Consider the following 22,486-nt stretch of genomic DNA (forward strand, 5'->3'; position numbering starts at 1 on the left):
AAAAACAGGTTCCATAGCACTTACACGCTGCTCACGCAGGCAGTGTGTTGGCTGTTATCAACTGACGCTGCTAATCTGCGAATCACACGGGCACGCCAGGTGTCATCCAGCCGACTGGCCAGATATTATAACACTCAGCCACATTAAAAACTCACGTCGCCGGGCAGTGTATCATACTGTGGCAGAGGGTGGCTTTTGGCGATGGTATGTTTCACCGAAATCACTGACAAAGCAACAGTATAAAGACTTCAGAATAACAACATTCAGGTAATACTAAACATATATTATTCACTGAGGATTTGTGACTGTTTTTATGTTCTTAAAAGTCAAAATTTTCCTTATTTTTTTACTAAAGGACCACACGAAGGTTTTAGCTGGAAAAGCGGCACAGCTGGAAATTTACACAAATAGTCTTTATACCTCATTTTACAAATGCAACACTGGAAATGTAACGTATGAAGACAAAAATACACCGCCGCTAAACGTCAAAATAACCTTCCATATTATTTTCTATGAATAACCCCCACACAGATGGCAGCAAGGCATGCAAAGAGTCGACCCGCAATACAGCATGCTACTGTCCTATTTCAAGAACCTTACACCCCTAAAAAATACTTTAGTGGCTGCTCGACTTGAGTAACCACAAAGTGCAGGACAAGAAAATGGTCGTTTTTTTCCCCAAATAGATTTAGAGTGGCGGACCCAGGTGACATGTCTCCCCAAATAAAACCATAAAGGTAGCTGAGGACTTTGGAACTAATTATTATTATTATTATTATTATTATTAACAAATGTGCTAGGTCTGGCACTGTTACTTCTTACCTTGATTGTGCCATAATGACTAAAAATCTAATGAATAAAAAATATATATATAATGTTCAAAACAATTTGGCCATAATGGATGTGCTAATAAGACAACTACTTTGAATGAGCATTTCTGTAGTAGTAGTAGTAGTAACATAAGAAGGTTTACATTACCAAATAATTATGAAATGAATTAATAAAATAAATTATTACACTGACACAGTGCTTTAAAAGTCATCACTTAGGATTTAATTATTCATATTTTTCTGATGCAAATAGAAATTATTAAATTATCTTTACTTACCACTTGTTCATGTGATGAAGTGTGATTTTTACTGAACTTCAAGCTTCCTCCTCCAACTGTTTCTGCTGAGTAGTAAAAAAGAAAACAGAAGTTTTTACAGATGAAGTTTAATTTGCGCTCTGAACTCTGGAAAACTTTGATCAAAGGTTTGTTTGTAAAATAAAATCTGTGTGTGTGTGTGTGTGTGTGTGTGTGTGTGTGTGTGTGTGTGTGTGTGCATGTGCATGTGCGTGTGCGTGTGTGTGTGTGTAAGTAACCTGTGGTTAATGTATGCGGGTAACCTGCTCCATATGTTAATGGTCAGCAGTTCAGCTCTTCTAATATCTACACACACACACACACACACACACACACACATACACCACCACGTCACCTTCACAACCATCCGAGAACCTGTTGATCTTGGACTCACACACACACACACACACACACACAAACTGTCCCACATGACATCCCCTGTGTGTGTGTACAGTACACAGGTAGGGCTGGTGGTTGGCTGTGTGTGTCTGTCTGTGTGTGTGTGTGTGTGTGTGTGTGTGTGTGTAGTAGACATTAAAGGTCCCACTGGGAACTTAGGATCCAGCTGCTGATTTCAGAACAAATGACATCTGCTGCTACACACACACACACACACACACACACACACACACACACACACACACACACACACACACACACACCTCACTACCACCAAGAGTATATATAAACACACACACACATGCTAACCGGTGGTGCGACACACACACGTTGGAGTGTAACAGATGTAGTGTGGGCCTGAGACACATGCTCGCCCTCCTCCAACTCAGGTGGTGAGAGAGCAGGGGATGTGACACAGACAGAGAGAGAGAGTGAGAGAAAAGGAAGATTTCTGCTTTTTTAGTACTTAAATCTATATTTTTGAGATGTCATTATTGATAACTGATTTGGAATAATGAGAGAAGGATATCTGTGACTAGAAAATGCATTTCCTGCGGAACATGCGTGTGAATGTTTAAAGCTGAAATTAGTTCAAAGCCATTGCTGAAAATGCAGAAATATATAGTTGAAAATACAGAAATATATTACAAATGGTTGGAAATCTCTAAAAACTTGGCAGAAATGAAAGCTGAACTGCTTTAAACTGAAGAAGCTTCAAATTGAACTGGAAGGAAGAAGTTGATGTTAACTGAAAAGGTTAGAATTATAAATATTTAATATTTTGAGGCATAAAATGTAGGGAAAATGAGAGGCATAAACGTCCATCAAGAGCATGACATTTTTACATTTGAATGGTTTCTGTAGCTGAAAGTATGCAGAAGTAGCAGCTGACACGAATAAAAGTACAGAGAAGTACTGCTAGAAGTAAAAGTCAGCAGCGCAGAACTTAAGCAGTGCAGGTCACTGACAATGGCTGCAAGTGTGGATCTCCAACAGCGTGGATCTCCAACACAGGGGCTGCAGCGCGGATCTCCAAAAGTGTGGATCTCTGATACAGCGGCTGGCGGTGCGGATCTCCTGCTGCCTGGATCTCTGGCACAGTGCTGGCAGCGCAGATCTCCGACATGGTGGCTTGCGGCCGGATGTCCAACAGCGCGGGTCTCCAACAGCGCAGGTCTCCAACAGCGCGGGTCTCAAACAGCGCGGATCTCCGAAAGGGCAGCTGACAGCGCAGCCCTCTGACACAGCAGCTGTTAGTGCAGATCTCTGACACAGCAGCTGGCAGCGCGGATCACCGGCAGTGGGATCTTCGATACAGTGGCTGACAGCGCAGATCTCCGACAGCACTGATCTCTGACACAGCGGCTGGCAGCGCGGATCTCCGTCACAGGGACTGGCAGCAAGGACCTCCGACATGGTGGCTTGCGGCCCAGATGTCCGACAGCGTGCGTCTCCAACAGCGCAGATCTCCACAAGGTCCTGCGGCTGGCAGCAAGACTCTCCGACAAGGTGGCTGGCAGCTCGGATCTTTTACACAGCGTCTGGTAGCGCGGATCTCCAACAGCGTGGATCTCTTACGCAGCAGCTGTGAGCACGGATCTGCAGCAGCGCATCTCCCACACAGCCACTGAGATGTAGAAAAAAGTCAAAGAATGTGTCAAAGAAAATGTTTTAAAAAATAATCTAACATTTAATTAGAACAAATATGAATACACCCTAGTTTTCTGGACAATGTTTTCCTAGTTTTAGGTCTTTTTTTGGTCACCTTTTACTATTTTTTAAGTTGTGCAGGACATTTCTCTCCAAGTTCGTTATATATATTTTCTGATGTTTTTGAAAGAAATGAAACCAGTTTCTCAAAGTTTCAGAGGTTTAAATGTGTGTGAAAGATGTCCAAGAAAACCAATGTCTAAGCAGGGTTTAAAGGGTTAATCATGGTCTCCAAGCTTTAGCCCTGTCATAGGCCAGGATTTATCGGCTCCTATGGCCCCATTATAGACCATATTTTAAAATAATCATTAAATATGTTAACATTCACATATTCTCTTTACTTGTATTTTTAGTTTTGCTGAATTTTCCTCTGTGTCATCAATTCTACAAGTGTTATTTTTTACGCTTATTTTTTTCTGTCTTCAGGCTTTAAATGTGTCTCTTAATGTTTTATTTGAATTTGATTTCAGCCATTAAGGTTTTTGTAAAATGTACTTTTTTTGGATTTTTTTAGTGAATTTAGTCTGTATTATGTAGCTGTGTCTTTTGTGTGTGTATTTTTTCCTTCTGCATATCCTGTTCATTTCCACATTTATCTGCGGCTTTATGTTTGTGCATAAATGTGTGTGTGTTTGGGGGGGGGTCAGTGGATCAGAGTGGCAGGTGCAGGGATCGTGGCGACGCCCCCGGGCCAACCGTGGGGCTCGAACGCTCGCCGCTGCGATTAATCACCCGGCAAAATGCTTCTGACGTGCCGAAGAGGGAAAGAGGAGCCTCATGTCTCTGCATCCTTCACTGATCATGTGTGTGTGTGTGTGTATGTGTGTGTGTGTGTGTGTGCATGTGAGAGAGTTGAGGATACACACAAATACACACACATGCACTGAGTTTCTATGTAAGGAAGTATCACTGTAGCCTGGTTTCACTGTGAGTCCTGATGCCTGGACAAAGTGGTTATAGTTTAAAGGAATAAAGAAAAATTCTGTTTTTTTGGGGAGGGTGGGGCCGGTCTTCATGCAACTAATCTCATCATCATTTCAGAATCAGAAATACTTTATTGATTCCCTGGGAAAATTGTGATTCCTACAGTTGCTCTGATGCCAAGTTTAGAGAACCGACAACAAAACAGACGTAGAAATGAGAAGTGTAAAAAAAGTAAAATAAAAAAATGCATTAGTAAATAAGATTAAAAAAGAAAAATCCAAGTAGAAAATATACAATATGTGCATAAAAACATAGTAAAAATATAAAATTAAAAAAAAATATCTGCATTGTGTCTCAATTCATACGCATGAAAAAAATAAAAAATGTAAAATATAAATAATATGCTGAATATGTAAAATGTGTAAAGATACAAATATATGCCTTAAGCTGATTTACAATATACAGAATTGTATGTAAGGTTTACGACACATAAAAATGGTGTGCATTATGCTACAGCGTACAAAACAATATATACATAGTAGAAAAAGAAATATATTCCGCTCAGTAATAATAACAGTGTACTCACCAAGTTAAGAGCTGAAATCTGGGAAAATGGCGATATGTCAACAACCACGAGCTGTCGGGTTGTAAGCAAACCTCCAGGTCAGCCAGTTCTTTTGAGGAGAAAACAATTGTAAATAAATGCAATAATTACAATAATAGACTTAAATTCCTCTTCAACTTTAACATAATGTACTTTTCAAGAATGTAGCCATGAGGTCAACTAGGTTTTTTTTTCTTTTTTTGCTTTTATAGGTCACATGATGCTATGGCTATGTGCTTGTCTGTAGGAACTGGCGCTTCAAGAGCTGTTATTGCATCACATAACTCTGCAAACATTGAGCAGATCATCAGAAAGTTTTGAATCCACAATTCCTCTGTGAAATCGTGAACTATCATGTCCCAGAAGCCCCTCATACGTGGGAGCGGCTTCCCTTTGCCTTTCCGTCATCGCTCCATAACACGCCTACATTGCCTTCAATTTGAGCTAATTATGGCAAGTGTGGTGGCTGCAATAGAAATAAAGCTGCTAATGTTTTGAACATCCATCGCTATGGTTACTAGAGTATTATCATGCTAGGAGAAGTCACATAACATCACTCAGTGGAAACACAGTCACGTCGTTATTGTGTTTTATCGACATTTTGAAAACTTTGTTTAATTTGTGCACAAATCTGTAATGGAAACCCACCTCCTGAGACACAGGTGAATCACTTTAGGGCAGGATGAGTGATCATACAGGAGGGAAATGAGACAAAACAATGGTTACCAAAATAAAACTGTAAAATAACACAGGAGACAAATAAACATGAATTCAAAAAACCTAAAAGGTTGTGACAAGACCAGCAAAATGCTGAAAAGTTCATGTGTCCCTGGATGAACCTCAAAAAGAGAAAAAACTTATACTGCTAAAATCATAAATATTCGATTTATATAGAATTTGAATGAAAGGTGAAAACAGACACAACATTTAAATTCACACATGGAGAAGGACTGACAGGAAACAAATGACGAATGCAGACAAAACGATGCAGCTAACTGAATCTGTATTGGTATTATTCTGTCAGCCTGATATTTTTTTCAAGTTTTCAACAGAATTATTATTATTATTGATGAGAACCATAAATCTTTGCATATTGTTTGTCCTTTATTAGGTTTGCTTTACAGCAATATTCCCTCTCTCTCTCCTCTGTTGCTCTTCAAAGCATCTAATGAAGCAGGAGATCAGAGTGAAAAAAAAACAATATATGAACATTAAAAGCCCAAACATGGCGATATAACTAGATTTCACCAGAGTCAACAGTCATTTCTTGCTGCTGCAGTCAAATAGACCTTTGCTGCTTCGACTTTAAGCAAAAAAACAAATACAAAAACAGTCTCTAAATATTTGTCTGTTTGCAAGAGCTTTTTTGGTCTTTTCGCTTAATAATATACTATATACAGAAAGTTATTATTATTCTTATTCTTATTATTCTTATTCTTATTATTTCTTTGCAAAAAGCATTTCTTTTTATTTAGTTATTGGAAATAAAAAAAATTGGAAATAATAGCCTCTTTTTTTTTGCTGTTGTCATTTTTGTTTGTTGTCTTTTTTGTTTGTTGTTGTTTTGGTACCTCAGTCAAAGTCAGTTATATTTTGTATAACCAACATCAGACGTTTGTAAAACAGCCTCATAATGCCCAAAAAAGTGGGAGGACAAAAAGGCTCGGTCCTCCTATTCCAGCAACAGAACCTGGTACCAAAAGTGAATCGAGTCGAGTCGAGTCGAGTCGAGTCGAGTCGAGTCGAGTCGAGTCGAGTCGAGTCGAGTCGAGTCGGGCAGTGGAAATGAGGCATTAGTGTGTTTGGTGCTGAGCAGGTCGTGTGCAGAGGATTTTTAGTGTCCTGAAAACAGCTGCTGGGAACACTGAGACTGGCTGATATTTCTGTGCAGGAGACAACTTTTGTTTGATCCATTGTTAATATATATCGAGTCGAGCTGCTTTATATGCAAAATATGAAAAAAATCCAGTAAATTTGTGTGTCTGCTGCAAAAAAAACATATAATAATAATGATGAAGATGATGATAATGATGATAATGATGGTGATGATGATATTAAAACAGTAGCAGAGAGACAGTGACAGTAAAAAGAAAGAAAGAAAGAAAGAAAGAAAGAAAGAAAGAAAGAAAGAAAGAAAGAAAAAGAAGTGAGGTGGAGAAAAGGAAAGAAAAGAGAGAGGGGCTGTCTGTCCTGGAGGGACAAGGCAGAGATGGAGAATAGTTTTATTATTTGTTATTTTTATTGTTTGGGTCTCAGCTGGCAGAGTGCAAAGTGTGTGTGTGTGTGTGTGTGTGTGTGTGTGTGTGTGTGTGTGTGTGTGTGTGTGTGAGAGAGAGAGAGAGAGATACATGCGGACACACACACACACACACACACACACTCACACACACACACACACAGTACTAAGTGAAACTGCCCTCCGAGGTTAAAATTTACATAACGATGCCGTATCAGTTTGATTTATCGGTTCAAATCCACACCTCCTCTGTTTTTTTGTTGCTGTTTTTAATCCCCTGGGTGAAGCAGTTTACTGATCCGCTGTCCTTAATCGGCAGAGCAAGGCACTAACACAGCCCGGGTGAGAGTTCGATTCCCAGAGGGGCCACACATGCTAAAAAATGAGCGCTAACTTTGTCCAGCTAAATGGGACATAATATTATAAATGTTTAATAATATTAAAGTGTTTGAATATGAGAGGAAGAGATTGGGAGTCTTAGGGGAACCCTCGGGGGATGAAGGGCGCAGAGGGAGTTGAAATGTGATGAGGAATTAGGTTAGAAATCTTTTGTTATGAAAAAATGGGCATTTTCAGGGTGCATATCCTGTAGTGCAAGTGTTAAAGCACTAGAGGCATTTGTGTTGCATCTATAAATAATGCGAATGTAAACGGTTGTACTCTTCAGTGTCATCACATCTCATTAAAAACAGGAATATTTTCTTGTATTTATGAAAAATATTAAGGCTGTTGCCACATCGTTTTGTTTGTGTTAACAAATACAAAAATATAGTTCCATTTAAAAAAATAAAATTTAAAAGAAGATCCAGTTATTGTCTGAAATATCTGGTCATTGTAGATTTTAGCAAATTTACTCAAAAAGGAGGAAATAGTTGTTATATAGTTTGTTAGGAACTATTTTCAGCAGTGGATAAACACACAATCAGAGTTGTAGTGAGTATTTATAAAAAATGGTCTATAGTGTATTTTTTTAAAATTCCACTTTCAAGAAAACTGCTGACTCCAGCTTTAACCCTTTGAAATCTGGATCAACACTAGTTTTCTTGTGCTGATGTCTTTCACAAGCATTAAAAATCTCAAAAACATAGAAACATGGGAAAAAGACAATAAGCAACCTGGTTTAGAAATGTACCACAAATTCAAAAAAAAGGACAGATTTGTAAGAATATTGTCCAAAAAACCCAGTAAAGAATGTCAAGAAAATTATATTTATAATCATCGAAATGTCATATTTAATTATGTTGCAGATTTTTTTCTGTTTAATTTGAGCAATTTTTCAGAAAATGTTGTTGTTTTTACTGTTCTTTCCTTTTTTGTGCTGATTTTTATGTATTTTATAACTGTTTGTAACTGTTTGGTAATTTCTTGCTAATTTTTGGGTCATTTCTTCTGACAATAACTTGCTTTCTGCCTTTTTTCCATGATTTTGGAAGAAATCAAGCCAATGTGCCCAGTTTTCAAAAGGTTAAAGGACCATGAATGGATGGATGGATGGATGTTGTCAACAGGTATAAGAGGGCAATCAGGCCCTGCAGGGGTTCCTTGCAGCTGCACACACACACACACACACACACACACACACACACACACACACACACACACACACACACACACACACACACACACACACACACACACACACACACAAGCACACGCACAGTTTAGCCTGCAGAGCGTATTTAATGTAATTGCATCTCCACATCTACATGCTGTACCACACCTCTGAGCGTAATAATGTAAAAAATAAAATCCCTAAATATCCTCAAAGTCATGGATGCATATTCATATTTTCCTCACATATAAACACCTGCATAAAAAAAATCCTGAAATCTCTAAAAACATGACTTCATTGAGTAACTGATGCCTTTAAATATGCAGGTCTGACAGATCCAGTGGATCACTGCTGCACAGGTACTTCTTACAGGAGATGCTGCGGGCATCTGTCGCACCCAAAGTCTGAAACAGAGTTTATTCTTATTTTATTTTATTTTTTACTTCTCTAAAAACATCTTCATAAAAATTTTAGATCAGCCCAAAATGTTCTTAATTTCATTATTAATCCTGTTAAACTCTTGCAGGGGAGGCCAAATATGCACAAAACTGCCTTAAACTTGACCTGCGCAATGTAGCTTGATTTCATTCAAAAATATGGAAAAAGGCAGAACAGGGGCAATGACCCCAAAATTAGCAAGAAATTCATAAAAAATTATTAGAAAATTACCAGGAAAAACTGTAAGAAAAAAAAGTTTAAAAAAAAAAGAGATCAAACAAGGAAATGACCTTCTAATAATATAATTATATATTTAAAATTATGATACAGAAAGAATATATTTTTTCTTTTACTATTATTTAAAATACTAATAATGGTAAAACATGGTAAAGTGGGACATTTCCCCACTTTTTTTAATTTTTATTATTTTTTATAATTTTCTAATAATGCTTTCTCCCTCTCTTTCTTTTTCACCTTTCGACAATTTTCCTGCATTTTGCAGGACATTTCTTTCCAAAATACTGATTGCCTTTTTTCCCATGTCTTTGAAAGGTTCACAGGTTCACAGGTTCAAATGCTTTTGAAAGGCGTCTGAGTGCAGTACAAGAAAACAGACATCAATCCAGATTTCAAAGGGTTAATCACTTTGAATTTTAACATGTTGCACAGTTGATTCCCAGGAAAAATGTTGCCGTCATCACATTTGTATTTATACTTTGAGGGATATCAAGAGAACATTTCTAAACATTTTCTACTACGTCTACTAACCCATTCACTCTGTCTCATTTGTTCATCCATTCATTCATCGCTCCCTGACTCGTGTGCATTTATTCATGTTAATGATGTTTTCCTTTAATATGCATGTTGAGTGTATTCGGTGTGGTTGACTTCAATCAAACATACATTTTAATTTAATGCGTTTGATCAGCAGTTTAATGAATTCATCTGTTCGTTCGTCGGTCCCATACTCTCCCAGTCGACACGATTTAAATCTTTCAGCTGTGATCTGTGCAGGTGTCTGCCACGACTATCAAGCTCACCTCAAAGAGAATAATACTCCACTGAGGTCGCACGCGCACACACACACACACACACACACACACACACACACACACACACACACACACACACACACACAAACAAACTGCCAGTGTCAGCCTGTGATTGGATGGAGTCACTCGATCACACATCTGCAAATTTTATCTGTTTAGACCATACTCAATGGAGGATCTCCTGCAACCCCGCAAAAAGGGGTTGGCTAAGCCCCTATGTTTTTCAAATCCTAGAATTGAGCTAAAATCCTAGAATTGACCGAAAAATCCTAAAAATGTCCTAACATCCTAGAAACTTCCTTACATCCTAGAAACATGTAAAAATCCTAGAACTGTCCTAAAATCCTAGACTCATCCTAAAATCCTAGAAATGTCCCAAAATCCTACAACCTCCTAAAATCCTAGAAACATCCTAAAATCCTAGACTCGTCCTAAAATCCAAGAAATGTCCTAAAAACCTATAACATCCTAAAATCCTAGAAATGTCCTAAAATCCTAGACTCATCCTAAAATCCTAGAAATGTCCTAAATTCCTATAACATCCTAAAATCCTAGAAATGTCATAAAATCCTAGACTCATCCTAAAATCCTAGAAATGTCCCAAAATCCTACAATCTCCTAAAATCCTAGAAACATCTTAAAATCCTAGATTCGTCCTAAAATCCAAGAAATGTCCTAAAAACCAATAACATCCTAAAATCCTAGAAATGTGCTAAAATCCTAGACTCATCCTAAAATCCTAGAAATGTCCCAAAAACCTATAACATCCTAAATTCCACGAAATGTCCTAAAATCCTAGACTTGTCCTAAAATCCTAGAAATGTCCCAAAAACCTATCACATCCTAAAATCCTAGAAACATCCTTAAATCCTCAAAATGTCCTAAAATCCTAGAAACATGTAAAAATCCCAGAAATGTCCTAAATTCCTATAACATCCTAAAATCCTAGAAATGTTCTAAAATCCTAGAATTGTCTTAAAATCCTAGATCCATGTAAAAATCCAAGAAATGTCCTAAAATCCTAGAAACATCAGGAGCCTGCAACTGGCCCCCGGCCTCCTGCCCCCGAGCAAAGCAAGCTGAGTCTCCTGGTTTAGATGAACCACAAATAAGATAATAACTAAATGTGGTATAATTTGTTTTTAGCTACAGATAACGTATTATTTGTCCTAAATGTAATTTCAAACTGCACACAAAGAGTCTGTTGTGAAGAGTAAATTTGCAGAACAGCCCTTTAAAGGCTTCAGCTCTGTTGTGAGCAGTCTTTGTATCACCAGCTGATCTGCTGCTGCGTTTAGTGAATGAATCATTCCAACAAACAATCAATTAAACCATCAATCACTGCATTTTCCAGCTTTTTCAGCACCTCCAGGTTTATAGAAACCGGTCCTTATTCATCAGGAGATGATATAAAAAACTCTTTGATCGCGAACAAAACTAAAAACCTTTGATGTTTACATTTTGTTCACATTTTCAAATGTGTGTGTTTTTTTTTTTTTTTTACGGGACTCGGTAAGCGTGTTTTCTATTAGCATGAGCAAGCCTTTCCCATTTTCCTGCACTTCTCCCTCTCTGTGTTTCTATAGTAACCTTGGCTAAAATCCAAACAGCCGGTAGGGCCCTCTGAAGGGCACTACACAGGCAAGATGAAAGATTTCCACCAGGCGACTGCAGCTTCCAGGCAACAGATAAATGTGATTTTTAAAGGAGGACATGCTTCCACTGAGCAGAGGAGCGACGCCGAATATCAGGGTGACAGCGGCCAGTCCGACGGTTTTATATGAACTAATAATAGCCTGCCGCCATGTTGGCCATATTTACCGACATGCCTCACTGCTTCCAATCTGATCAAATCTCAGGAATTTAAAATTAAGTCATTAAAACTGACTGACAGCAACACACAAAATTTGATGCATTTAATGCAGAGCTCTCCTGCAGGTGGCAACTATGACATCAAGACTGTCCCTTTGTACTGAGTAACAGCAAATTTGGACTGAATCACCACAATTAATTCAGAATTAATTTAAAATACATATTTAAACACCAAATCTTTCTATCACTTCAATGCAGTTTTCTGAGAGCAGCATCTAGTGGCCATTAGGGGAACTGCAGTTTATATGATTTTTATTCCAACAAAAAGCAACAATATAAATGTATGACGTGGACACAAACACAGCATAATACGTCAACGTTTATGTTGAAATCTGCAATAAGTGAGTTTATTTTTTTAAAGGAGCAAAAAAAGCACCAACATTGTCCAGAATATAGAGAGGAGGATATCCAAATTGTCCACGTCTGTCAAGCTATATTAATTTTCCTGTGAAAAAGTGATGCAGGTGGGGTTATTATTCCCACACTCACTTCATTCACAGACACTCGGCTCGGTAGTTTAAAGCTGGGAGCATCAGTGTTTCTGTTTGTTCCCTGAAAGATTCATAAGCGCCACATCCACATGAATCATTCACTAAGGAAATGATTGTCGTAAACATGAAGTGCCATCTCTGCCACTGTGTGCTGAAAAATTCATGCTTTTTAAGGCATAAATTATGACACGGTGCTCTCTCCCTCTGCTGCGACTTCCTCCTCCTCCTGATTGAGGTTCACTGTTTCATTCACACACACACGCAGAATTAAAGGTGTGATGTGTTTATTTTCCGAGTTACATGGATGGAGATGACAGAGAATCTGAACTGGTGGTGTTCATTTTGGGACTTATTCTCATAGTTTTGTCCATCATTTCTAGTAATAATGACAATGAACTCACTGTCAGTTGTAAACATTCATTTGTCGCGCAGTCAGTACGTTTACGCGACTTGAGAAAAAGTCGAGTTATTGTGTTATTCTGACAAAAACTCGACATTTAAAGTACATGTTAACCCTTTAACACCTGGATCAGCATCAGTTTTATTGTGCTGCATTTAGACACCTTTCACAAGCTATTTAAACTTGAGAAAATTAGTTTGATTTCTTTTAAAAACATGAGAAAACAGCAATTAGTAACTCAGCAAAAACAAATTGCAAAAACAATATTAATATAAAAAATCTAAAATATAAAAATAAAAAATGGGATTTGGGTGGCATTATTAGGTATTATTTAAAAAATAGGGAAAAGTCTGTAATTCTTACAATTATAGTATATTCAAAATGAGCATTTTAACACCTTGATTGTCATCAGTTCTCTTGTGCTGCATTCAGATGCTTTTCACAGTCGTTTTGACCTCTGAAACCTGAAAAAAATATTTGACTTCTGTCAAAAACACAGAAAAAAACCATAATGAGTAACCTGGCAAAAAAAAACAAATCCAGCAAACTGAAAAAAAACAGCAAAAGGTGACAAAGAAATTATTAAAAATTAGCTAGAAAAAACGATAGTTCTTATAATTGCTATAATTATATATTTTAAATTATATTACAGATTTTTTTATCGCTTTCTTGAGGTCATTTTCTTGTTTGTTTGTGCTTGTTTATTTTTTCTTTTCTTTTTTATTTTAATTTCTTTTTCTTTTGCTTATTTTTAGGTTATTTTCTTGTAACTTTATACAAATTTAATTTTTTTAATTTTTTGGGGCAATTTCTTATTAAGTGTCTCATTGCCTTCTTCCAATGCTTTTCAAAGAAATCTAGCCAATATGCTTAGGTTTTTAAGGGTTAACATATTAGTCTGGGACTAAATCCAATTTCTCAAAGCCACCTTAAAAGGTCAATAAACATTTAATCTTATGATATAACCTAAAGAAATTCAGTCATTTTACTTCCATGCCTGTGTTGTGGGACTGTACTTTATTTATCTGTGGGGGCGGCTCCGGCCCCCTCCGTCCACCCTCATAAATAACGAACAGTCCCCATATCCCAAACCACTGAGGGAGGCTGGAGCAAACCAGCAGAGTCTTGTCAAAGTTCGACTAAGGTGTTTAAATGACGAAATATTTCTACTGTGTTTGTTTTTACTCACTTTCAGGTATTTTTCTTGTACTTCTCACTAATTTCTTTCTAGTTTTTGGTTCAGTTCTTCTTTCTTTGCTCATTGCCTTCAGTCTATGTTTCTAATAGAAATCAAGCCAATTTTCAGGTTTCAAAGGGTTAATCCTCAGGTTTACTCAAATCGAGTTTGACTGTCCTCGGGTCCATTTTATATCTTTTCTTTTTAATTTAATTCATGGTGTGCCCGTCGGCGTTAGGATTTTGGTCCTGCGAAGGCCTCGGAAGTGGGGTTTAAATAACAATCGCCCATGTTCAGGAGAGTGAAACATCTTTTTAATTTAACAATTTTGTCTTTTCTCTTTCTCACACACACACACACACACACACACACACACACACACACACACACACACACTTCCTCTCTCATTACCATCGTTATCATTGCAAGTCCTTGGTTTCAGTTCTTCATTTTGAAGTGTGTGTGTTCCTCCCTCTATCTCTTCCCCGCTGTCACTGCCAGGTCCTGATTTTTTCTGGGGAGTGTGTGGTCCTATCTGTGTGAGCACGTTCCCGCCTTTGTGTGTGTTCCTCTCTCTCTCTCTCTCTCGCTCTCGCTGTATATTCGGCCCTCACCTCGAGGCGAGTCGATCCTCTTACAGTAATACCATTGCCTAATCTCAGAGGCGTATCAGAGGGAGCTCAGAGCGCTCAGCACTAATAGGTTCACACAAATGGGATCTAGTCAAAAACCTCCCAATCCTCCTGCCACTGTAAATATGGAGAGCATTATCTAAGTCCGCCTGGAGGCCTCCGATGTGGAACTGATGCAGATTTGACAGAGAGACTGAGAGATAGCGGCCAAAAAAAAAAAAGGTGATTTAACATGCTGTTAGCAGTGTTACAGCAGTAATTTTATTGGTTGTAGGGATGAATTGAATAAATTTTTAACTTTTAAAACCCCGATGGAGCCTGCTGTCATCAATGCAGGATAGCTTTAACGAACAGTTACCATTAAATGTTAATATAGAAATCTGTAGATTATTTTAAAAGGGATAGATTGGATTTTTTAAGTGGGTTGTATAATGATCTTGTCCATTGTGACTGTATTACATAAAGCCGATGTCGGCACGCACCCAGTTTGGTGAAACACGATGGACACAGGAGCAACGGGCAGCAGCAGAAGAAGTATTTTAGCCGCCTAAAAGCAGATCAGTTTAGGTATATGTTATACTGAGAGCATTTTTACCGCGCACAACCTCTCCGTCAGATAGCCCGTTAACGCTCTTGTCAAAGCCACCAGGCTCCACTAAGAAAAATAATAATTTTACTTCACTGAACACTGGAGCTGCTGGTCAACTGCTGCTTTGATCCGTTTGTTTATTTGCATTATTGTGTTATTTGGTGAAACCGAAGAAACACTTTTAAACACTAAAGTCTCACAAAAATGCAAACAAACTAACTGATCATAACAGCAGTAGACCAGCAGCTCACATATTCAGCGATGTTAAATCGTTGTTTTTCTCAATGGAGTCTGGCTTTTGAGAGAGAAATATAAAGGCTTCATTGTCCCGTTCATTTTGCACAATGCATGACTATTATACACATTGAAAAGCATTGTATTTTATGTCTCTATCTGCGAGTGGGTCATCGCGATAAGAGCAGCCATAATTTGATGTTAATTCCACTATTGAAGAGACGTGATGATCAAGAAAATAAGTGAAAAAAACTCGAATATAATGGTATCAGTTATCGACCAAAGGAGTTGTTATATTTATCTGATATCTGCAAAAAAATCCAATATTGTGCAACCCTAATGTAGAGAATTATAAAAACGAAAAGTGAGTTTCAGTCATTTAAGTGTTTGTGTACTTTTTAGCTTCACTCTCACCGCTCTCATGGCATTATCAGCCACAGTGGACAGATGTTTTTAGTAAAAACAACTATAAAAAACTCACTGTGCATTACCTGCTCAGTAACAAACAGAAGACAGTCACAACTAATTGACAAAGTGAAGCATTTAGCAGCTAAAGAGACAAAAAAATACCCCTCAGAAGTTGGTGGAGACCAAAAACAGAGACAAAAGAGATTAAATATTGGACTTCGATTTTTCAGGTGGACACTAGGATTGCAGCTGTAAACTGTTTTAAGTATACCATGGTATGACCATTAATGGTTATCATAACATGTATATTTGCTCATCACATATTTGCTCATGCATAACACTGATACCTTCTACTTGAATGATGATCAAATGAGGCCGTTCTATCAATAAGGACATGATTGATTTAATAATAAAAAAGTAAAAACGTCAGTAAAAAGCTATAAATTAAAGAGACATATATTAAAAATGTTGTAATGTGGCTCCAGCCAGCTGGATGTACCTCTCAGGCACATAAATGTCAAATGTGGTCAAATAAATAAAAAAATAAAAATCTGATTCTGTTTTGGTGCAAGGACTAAGTTTGTTCAGATAAATATGTTGATGATAAAGTGTTGCAGAGCCCTTAAACTGCACAGTCAGGTGAAGATGCAGGAAACTATGAGGAAATATGAAAGACTGAACCTGTTCAGATGTTTTTCGGTGCCGTGCGATCTGCCATCCTCCGCTCCTGCAGCTCAACTACACACCGAGTTTCCACTGGAGCCGCTGAGAGACAAGAGACAGACACAGTCCTGCAGTGACACCCAGAGACTACACACAGTACTGCTGCTATAGTGAGACACACACACACACACACACACACACACACACACACACACACACACACACACAATGACCTTTGGACACTTATGCTTACATCATATAGATATTAAAATATACATTAATGGAAACTATAATTAGTAATTACTGATTTACTCCATAATGAAAGCTCGAAATTTTGTTTCCTATTATTCAGATTTAGCAGATTTGATTCAGATTCAGATTTGAGTTTAAATTCAAATAATATAATCATATATATTGTTTTTATTTTGTTTTTATTTTCAAAATATACAGACAATGTAGTCACAAATTGACAGCCCAAAACACCAAGTTATGTTACATTTCATACATTTTGTTAAATGTCAGTTGCAACTAACAGTTACTGAAAGAAACACATGATTATATTTCATTGATATTTCATAACATTATAACTATATACTTTCAGCACAACAGAAAATGCCCTCAATATAATGTATATTCACCATTTTTTAAAAAGAATGATAAAAACTCTGATTAAGATAAACTTAATTGATACAACATCATAACAGCATCAAATGAAGACCTTCACAATTATCTGGTCGTCAGTGAGTTGAGCAGAAAAACCACAACAAAGATGGAAAAAATAAAAAGATTTAAACACAAAGCATACTTGAACTCAGCTGTGGATCCACAATTAACCCAAAATCTATGCGTTAAGATCAAAAATTTAAATCATACAACAAATAATTATTCTGTACATCCATAATTACACAAATACACATAAAAAAATTAAAGAAAAACATGAAAAAACCTCGATTTTTACCTGCAGATATCCTGTAATTTTCATAAATAGCAGAAGTGTGTTTCAACACGTTACATTAAAGTTATCCAGTGTCTTAATTTACTGATATTCATATATATGGATGACGCAGGTAATTTTTCTGTTTTGGAATAAACATGCAATTTCCTTTTTTTTCCATTTGTAATAAAAGACTTCCTCATAATATCTTAATAGCCACATTTTTAGTTTGATTCTCTGCTCTCACAGTTTTAGTCTAATGAATAAATGAAGCTAAAATCTGTAAACAGTATTTCTTTTTCTTCACTTCTCTTTAATAGAGAATTTTCTCAACATACAAACATAATCTGAAAAATGTTCAGTTCCTACATTATTTCACTCAAGAGATTTCCCGAGAAAAACAGAGCAATGACACATCCTGTGTGTTTTATATTGAATGTATAAACATGTACGCTACTACTGATACCTGCACAAACTAAATGTCTCAGCCCCACAGACACTGAGACACACAGAGAGCTGAACAGCAAGGACTGAGAGTAAATATGCAAACTTAATCTCGATTCTCACCCTGTGCCTTGTTTAAGACGCCTCTCTACTTGAGCTCACACAGTTCAGCAGAGCCATCAACATGATAAAACCCAAGTCCAGCATAGAGCGGCTGAGTGAATGTGGTCTGGACTCTGTGGAGGAGCGTCATGGTCTCAGAGATGCTGTAGAAGCATAGAATACCTGCACTGTGATGCAGGTACACTCCCACTCTGGAGGACTGAGGGCCTGAGATGGTAGTGATATCATCATTGTGTCTGAATTCATAACAATCATGATAACAATACAGCGCCCAAGACGTGTCACTATCCCCAAATACACTTTTACATTCAGGTCCACTCATATACCTGTATGTGACTGCAACTGAAACTAAACGCCCTCTCCACTCCACCTCCCAGTAACATCGTCCAGTCAGACTCTCCCTGCCCAGAACTTGAAGGCCATACATGTCACTGTATGAAATTAAGTGAATGTTTAACATCATTTTCATCCAAATGAATAAATTATGTATAATTGTTACTTTCCTGTTCCCTTCAGATAATGACAGTCCTCTGCTTGCTGTGTTTGGATCCAGTGTGATTTGATGTGAATATGTCAAGAGTTTGTCTCTGGTCTTGGAAAGAGGTTGTGGCAGTAAAACATCTACTTCAGTCTCTGAGATCTTGGTCCACACATCACTAACAAAGTCCTGCAGTTTATCTCTGGCCTCTGACACAGCTGCTGTCAAATCCTCAAAGTATCGTACAGGATGGATATTGATCCTGGATGAGTCTTTACAGTCAGTAATATTTGACAGCTCTGGGTAGTTCTGCAGAAACTGGGTGTGGTCCTCTGTTTGTGAGAGCTGCTCCAGCTCAGCGTCTTTCCTCCTCAGATCAGTGATCTCCTGCTGCAGCTTCTCCTGAAGATCTTTGACTCGACTGGCTTCAGTTTCCTGCTGAGATCTGATCTGCTGCTTCACATCAGAACTTCTTTTCTCAATGAGACGGATCAGATCTGTGAAGGTCTTCTCACTGTCCTCTACAGCTTCATCAGCAGAGCGATTGATCGCCTCCACCTCCTGCTGAAGCACCTCCACATCTTTCTCTCTGCTCTGGATTCTCTGCTGGATCTTTTGTCGACTCAGCTCGAGCTCTTTCTGCTTCTCACTCCGTTCTGCTGCAGCTGAAACTGTGTCGTGGCCTTTATGTTCATCCATGGAGCAGAGATAACAGATACACTGCTGATCAGTGCGGCAGAAAATCTCCCTCACCTTTTTGTGACGAGTGCAGACGCTCTCCTGAAGCTTCTTGGAGGGGTCGACCAGCTTGTGTTTTTTAAAGGCAGCAGATTCATAGTGAGGCTGGAGGTGCTGCTCACAGTATGAGACCAGACACTGCACACAAGACTTGAGAGCTTTCAGCTTTCTCCCAGTGCAGAAATCACAGCCCACATCTCCAGGTCCAGCATAGCGGTGATCAGCTGGAGCAGTCTGGAGTCCAGTCTTCTTCAGTTCCTCCACTAAATCTGCCAAAACTGTGTTTTTCTCCAGAGCAGGCCTCAGTGCAAAGGTCTTTCTGCATAGAGGACAGCTGTGGACGTGCTTTTGATCCTCTTCATCCAAGTGGCTTTTAATACAGTTTATGCAGAAGTTGTGTCCACAGGGAATAGTCACCGGATCCTTCAGTAAAGCCAAACAGATCGAACAGCAGAGTTTTTTGTGGTCCATCTGAATTGTTTGCTGCGCCATTTCACCTCGAAGAGACAGTAATAGTTGAATAGTTTCACTATCTCATACAAAAAGAAGCTGGAAACTGATCCTAACCAAACCTGAATTTCTTGTCTTCATGTTAAAACACTGATCTGCACCAAATGAGGCGTGAGAGCACTTGCTCTCCCCAGCATGCGGGTTACATCTGTTCAATAGTAGATCTATGGAGGATGGAGGAAGCAAGAAATATGTGGGCTGAATAGGTGTAACCAGCAGGGCTGCAACTTAAAAACACCAGTTAAGAAGTTCACTTAAAAAAAAAAAGATTATGCCACCAAGGAATTAACTCAGAGCCTAGGACTAGGAAGGATTTTCCTTCAAATCAGGGAAGTGGGGGTTTGTTTTGGACCCTTTACCATTTAGTTTGGTTGGATTTGTTAGTCATATAATTTTTTCACCACCAGGTGTCTCCCTTGACTTTGTCTTCCCACAGTGACAGAAGAGGCCTTAATTACGATGGACATTTGGACAGAAGAAAAAGCACAGGAGTTATAATAACATTAGGAATGGCTCTGTTTTATTAAAGTGTCCCAGTAAGCCGTGACAGTGAGCCAATATGCACAATACAGGGATGCTGAAACTGAAGCAGCTAAATGGCATTCAGCCATTACTTAAAATTACTATTATTATTATTAGCAGTAGTAGTGTGTACTAGGCCAGTTTCAGTTTCCTTAGTTTGATAAATTCATTACTTAATCTTTCCAACCCAGTGTCAGTATCAGTTTCTGTCTTGTGTTTAACTCTGTACTTTTTATTATATATGCATTATGTATGTTGTTTTCCATAACCGCTTGTCCTTGTAAGGGTCGTGGGCGGGCTGGTGCCAAACCCAGCTGTCATTGGGCAGAAATATATATATATATATATATATATAAACACTGGAAACTATTGACTATTGATTAGTGATGACTGATTCAGGCCATATTAAACAGATGAAATTTTGTTTCATATTATACAGATTTAGCAAAGAGATATGTCACTTCTTCTATATATATATGAAATGTACCTATTTATTTATTTATTTATTTTTAAATATACAAAGAATACAGTCACAAATTGACGGTGTGGAAACACCAATTTATAATATGAATAACTCAAAAATAAATTATCAGACTAGTAAAGTACAAACAATACAATAAAAGGAGAAACATGATGAGAGACAGAATAGCATTAACCATAATGACATTTTAGATTATTAACACGAGTGTGCTGAAAATAGATCATACAGGAGATTATTCAATCATATGGGATGGAAGATTGTCCATGTCATTGATGAAATGTTCCCTATTTTATAGGGAAAAATGTATTATATTAATTTTTGATTAAGTTATAATTCAAATAATATTTAACGCACCTACATAATGCTTGCTTTAATCCTCCATCTACGAAATATATTATTGATTTTATTTTACTGTGTATTTCATTGTACTTTTAGGAAAGAATATTGGCTGGTGTGATCAAACCACAAAATTGTTTCTAGATGTATTTCTGTCCATTTTGGTGAAATCACAAAAATACTTCACCTGCCAAATGACCATTTGTACATTAATTACTCACCAGGTGTACCTTGAATTCCTCAGGTCTCCAGTGAACGCAGACTTTAGTGAGCAGAAAGAAGGAACTGAAGACACATATCCAAAAACAACAAAACGTGTTTTTGTTAAACTCTCTCACAGCTCGCGCAGTTTAATAACAGCCTCATGCATCCAGTCGTTTGCTCGGTGCTTCCTAAACACGTGCACTTCCGTTAAAAAAAAAAAAAAAAAGTGACAATAAACACACACTTCCGCCTGGGAGCAGCGCGCCTGAGCGCGTGCCCAGGCGCGTTACTCGGCCGTGCACGAGACTGTTTGCTCTGAAGTGTTTTAAATCAATCAATTTTAGCGAAAATGCACGTGTTTGGGAAATACTGCGCATATGACTGCATAAATGAGACATGGATTATTCTGCACGCGCTGAGTGAGAGTTTGTAAACAGATGTTTTAATATAGTTTATTCAGAGGTGGATGAAGTCCACACTGCAGTAAAAATACAGATATCTATAGTAGAAAATGACTTGGTAAAAGTTAGTCATCTATTAGAGTATTGGCCTACTTGAGTAAAAGTCTTTAAGTTTCTGACAGTTAACTGTACTGAAGTATCAAAAGTAATTAAATCAAAATAAAAACTTCATTAATCCTTCACGGGAAATTACATTTGTTACCAGTTCTTTCAAAGCGAACCATATTCAACCACACATATTAAGACACGTCTGTAAATATCTTCAGGAAAAAAAGATCTGTAAAATAAACGCGAAATAATAAAAACTCAAAAAATACTCACTTATAAAAATATTCAATAATAAGAAATACTGAAGAACTGAAAGTAAAAGTACAAGTAAATGCTGTTAATAAAAAGCAAGCATTCAGAATTTTGAGAATTATGAAGCTTATTTCTAAGCAACATACACCACCTTAAAAATGAAGCACACATATTAAAAAATGGGTCTATTTTTACAACTTGTTATATTTAAAGAAAAATTCCAGTTTTTCCTTCCCTCCAGTTCATTCTTTTGTCCTCCTCCCTTCCTCAGCTCCTTCCGTATTTTGTGGTGAGTAACCAAAATGTATAGGCGAAATGTGAGTAAAAGTGAAAGTTGACATAAATAGAAAACAAAAGAGAATTATAATATATATTACATACAACAACGAGAATATCTATATCTTTGTCTTTTTTTAATTCTTGAAGTATTCCTTTCTAAAGTATATAT

General features: G+C 37.6%; 2 protein-coding genes across 3 annotated transcripts; both read right to left on the bottom strand.

Annotated features, from left to right (window-relative positions):
- Positions 1–2,470: 2,470 nt before the first annotated feature.
- Positions 2,471–21,471, bottom strand: LOC121959537 (uncharacterized). 2 transcript variants are annotated; one of them, XM_088071492.1, is made up of 5 exons: positions 21,295–21,471; positions 16,526–16,609; positions 5,412–5,433; positions 4,746–4,833; positions 2,471–3,152 (listed from the first exon to the last, which is right to left on the bottom strand). In XM_088071492.1, the coding sequence occupies exon 5, from the start codon at positions 2,939–2,941 to the stop codon at positions 2,486–2,488; it is 456 nt and encodes a 151-aa protein (XP_087927618.1). In that variant the 5' UTR covers positions 2,942–3,152; positions 4,746–4,833; positions 5,412–5,433; positions 16,526–16,609; positions 21,295–21,471; the 3' UTR covers positions 2,471–2,485. The 2 variants fall into 2 exon arrangements, with proteins under 2 accessions (XP_087927618.1, XP_042364832.2); XM_042508898.2 differs by lacking the exon at positions 5,412–5,433.
- Positions 16,933–20,033, bottom strand: LOC121959536 (tripartite motif-containing protein 16-like). The gene has a single exon (XM_088071491.1). It carries the CDS (start codon positions 19,714–19,716, stop codon positions 18,034–18,036), a length of 1,683 nt encoding a protein of 560 aa, XP_087927617.1. The 5' UTR covers positions 19,717–20,033; the 3' UTR covers positions 16,933–18,033.
- Positions 21,472–22,486: the final 1,015 nt, after the last annotated feature.

Source organism: Plectropomus leopardus, chromosome 20 (genome assembly GCF_026936395.1).
Source record: "Plectropomus leopardus strain MGB_pleo_1.0 chromosome 20, ASM2693639v1, whole genome shotgun sequence".
NCBI lineage: Eukaryota > Metazoa > Chordata > Actinopteri > Perciformes > Serranidae > Plectropomus > Plectropomus leopardus.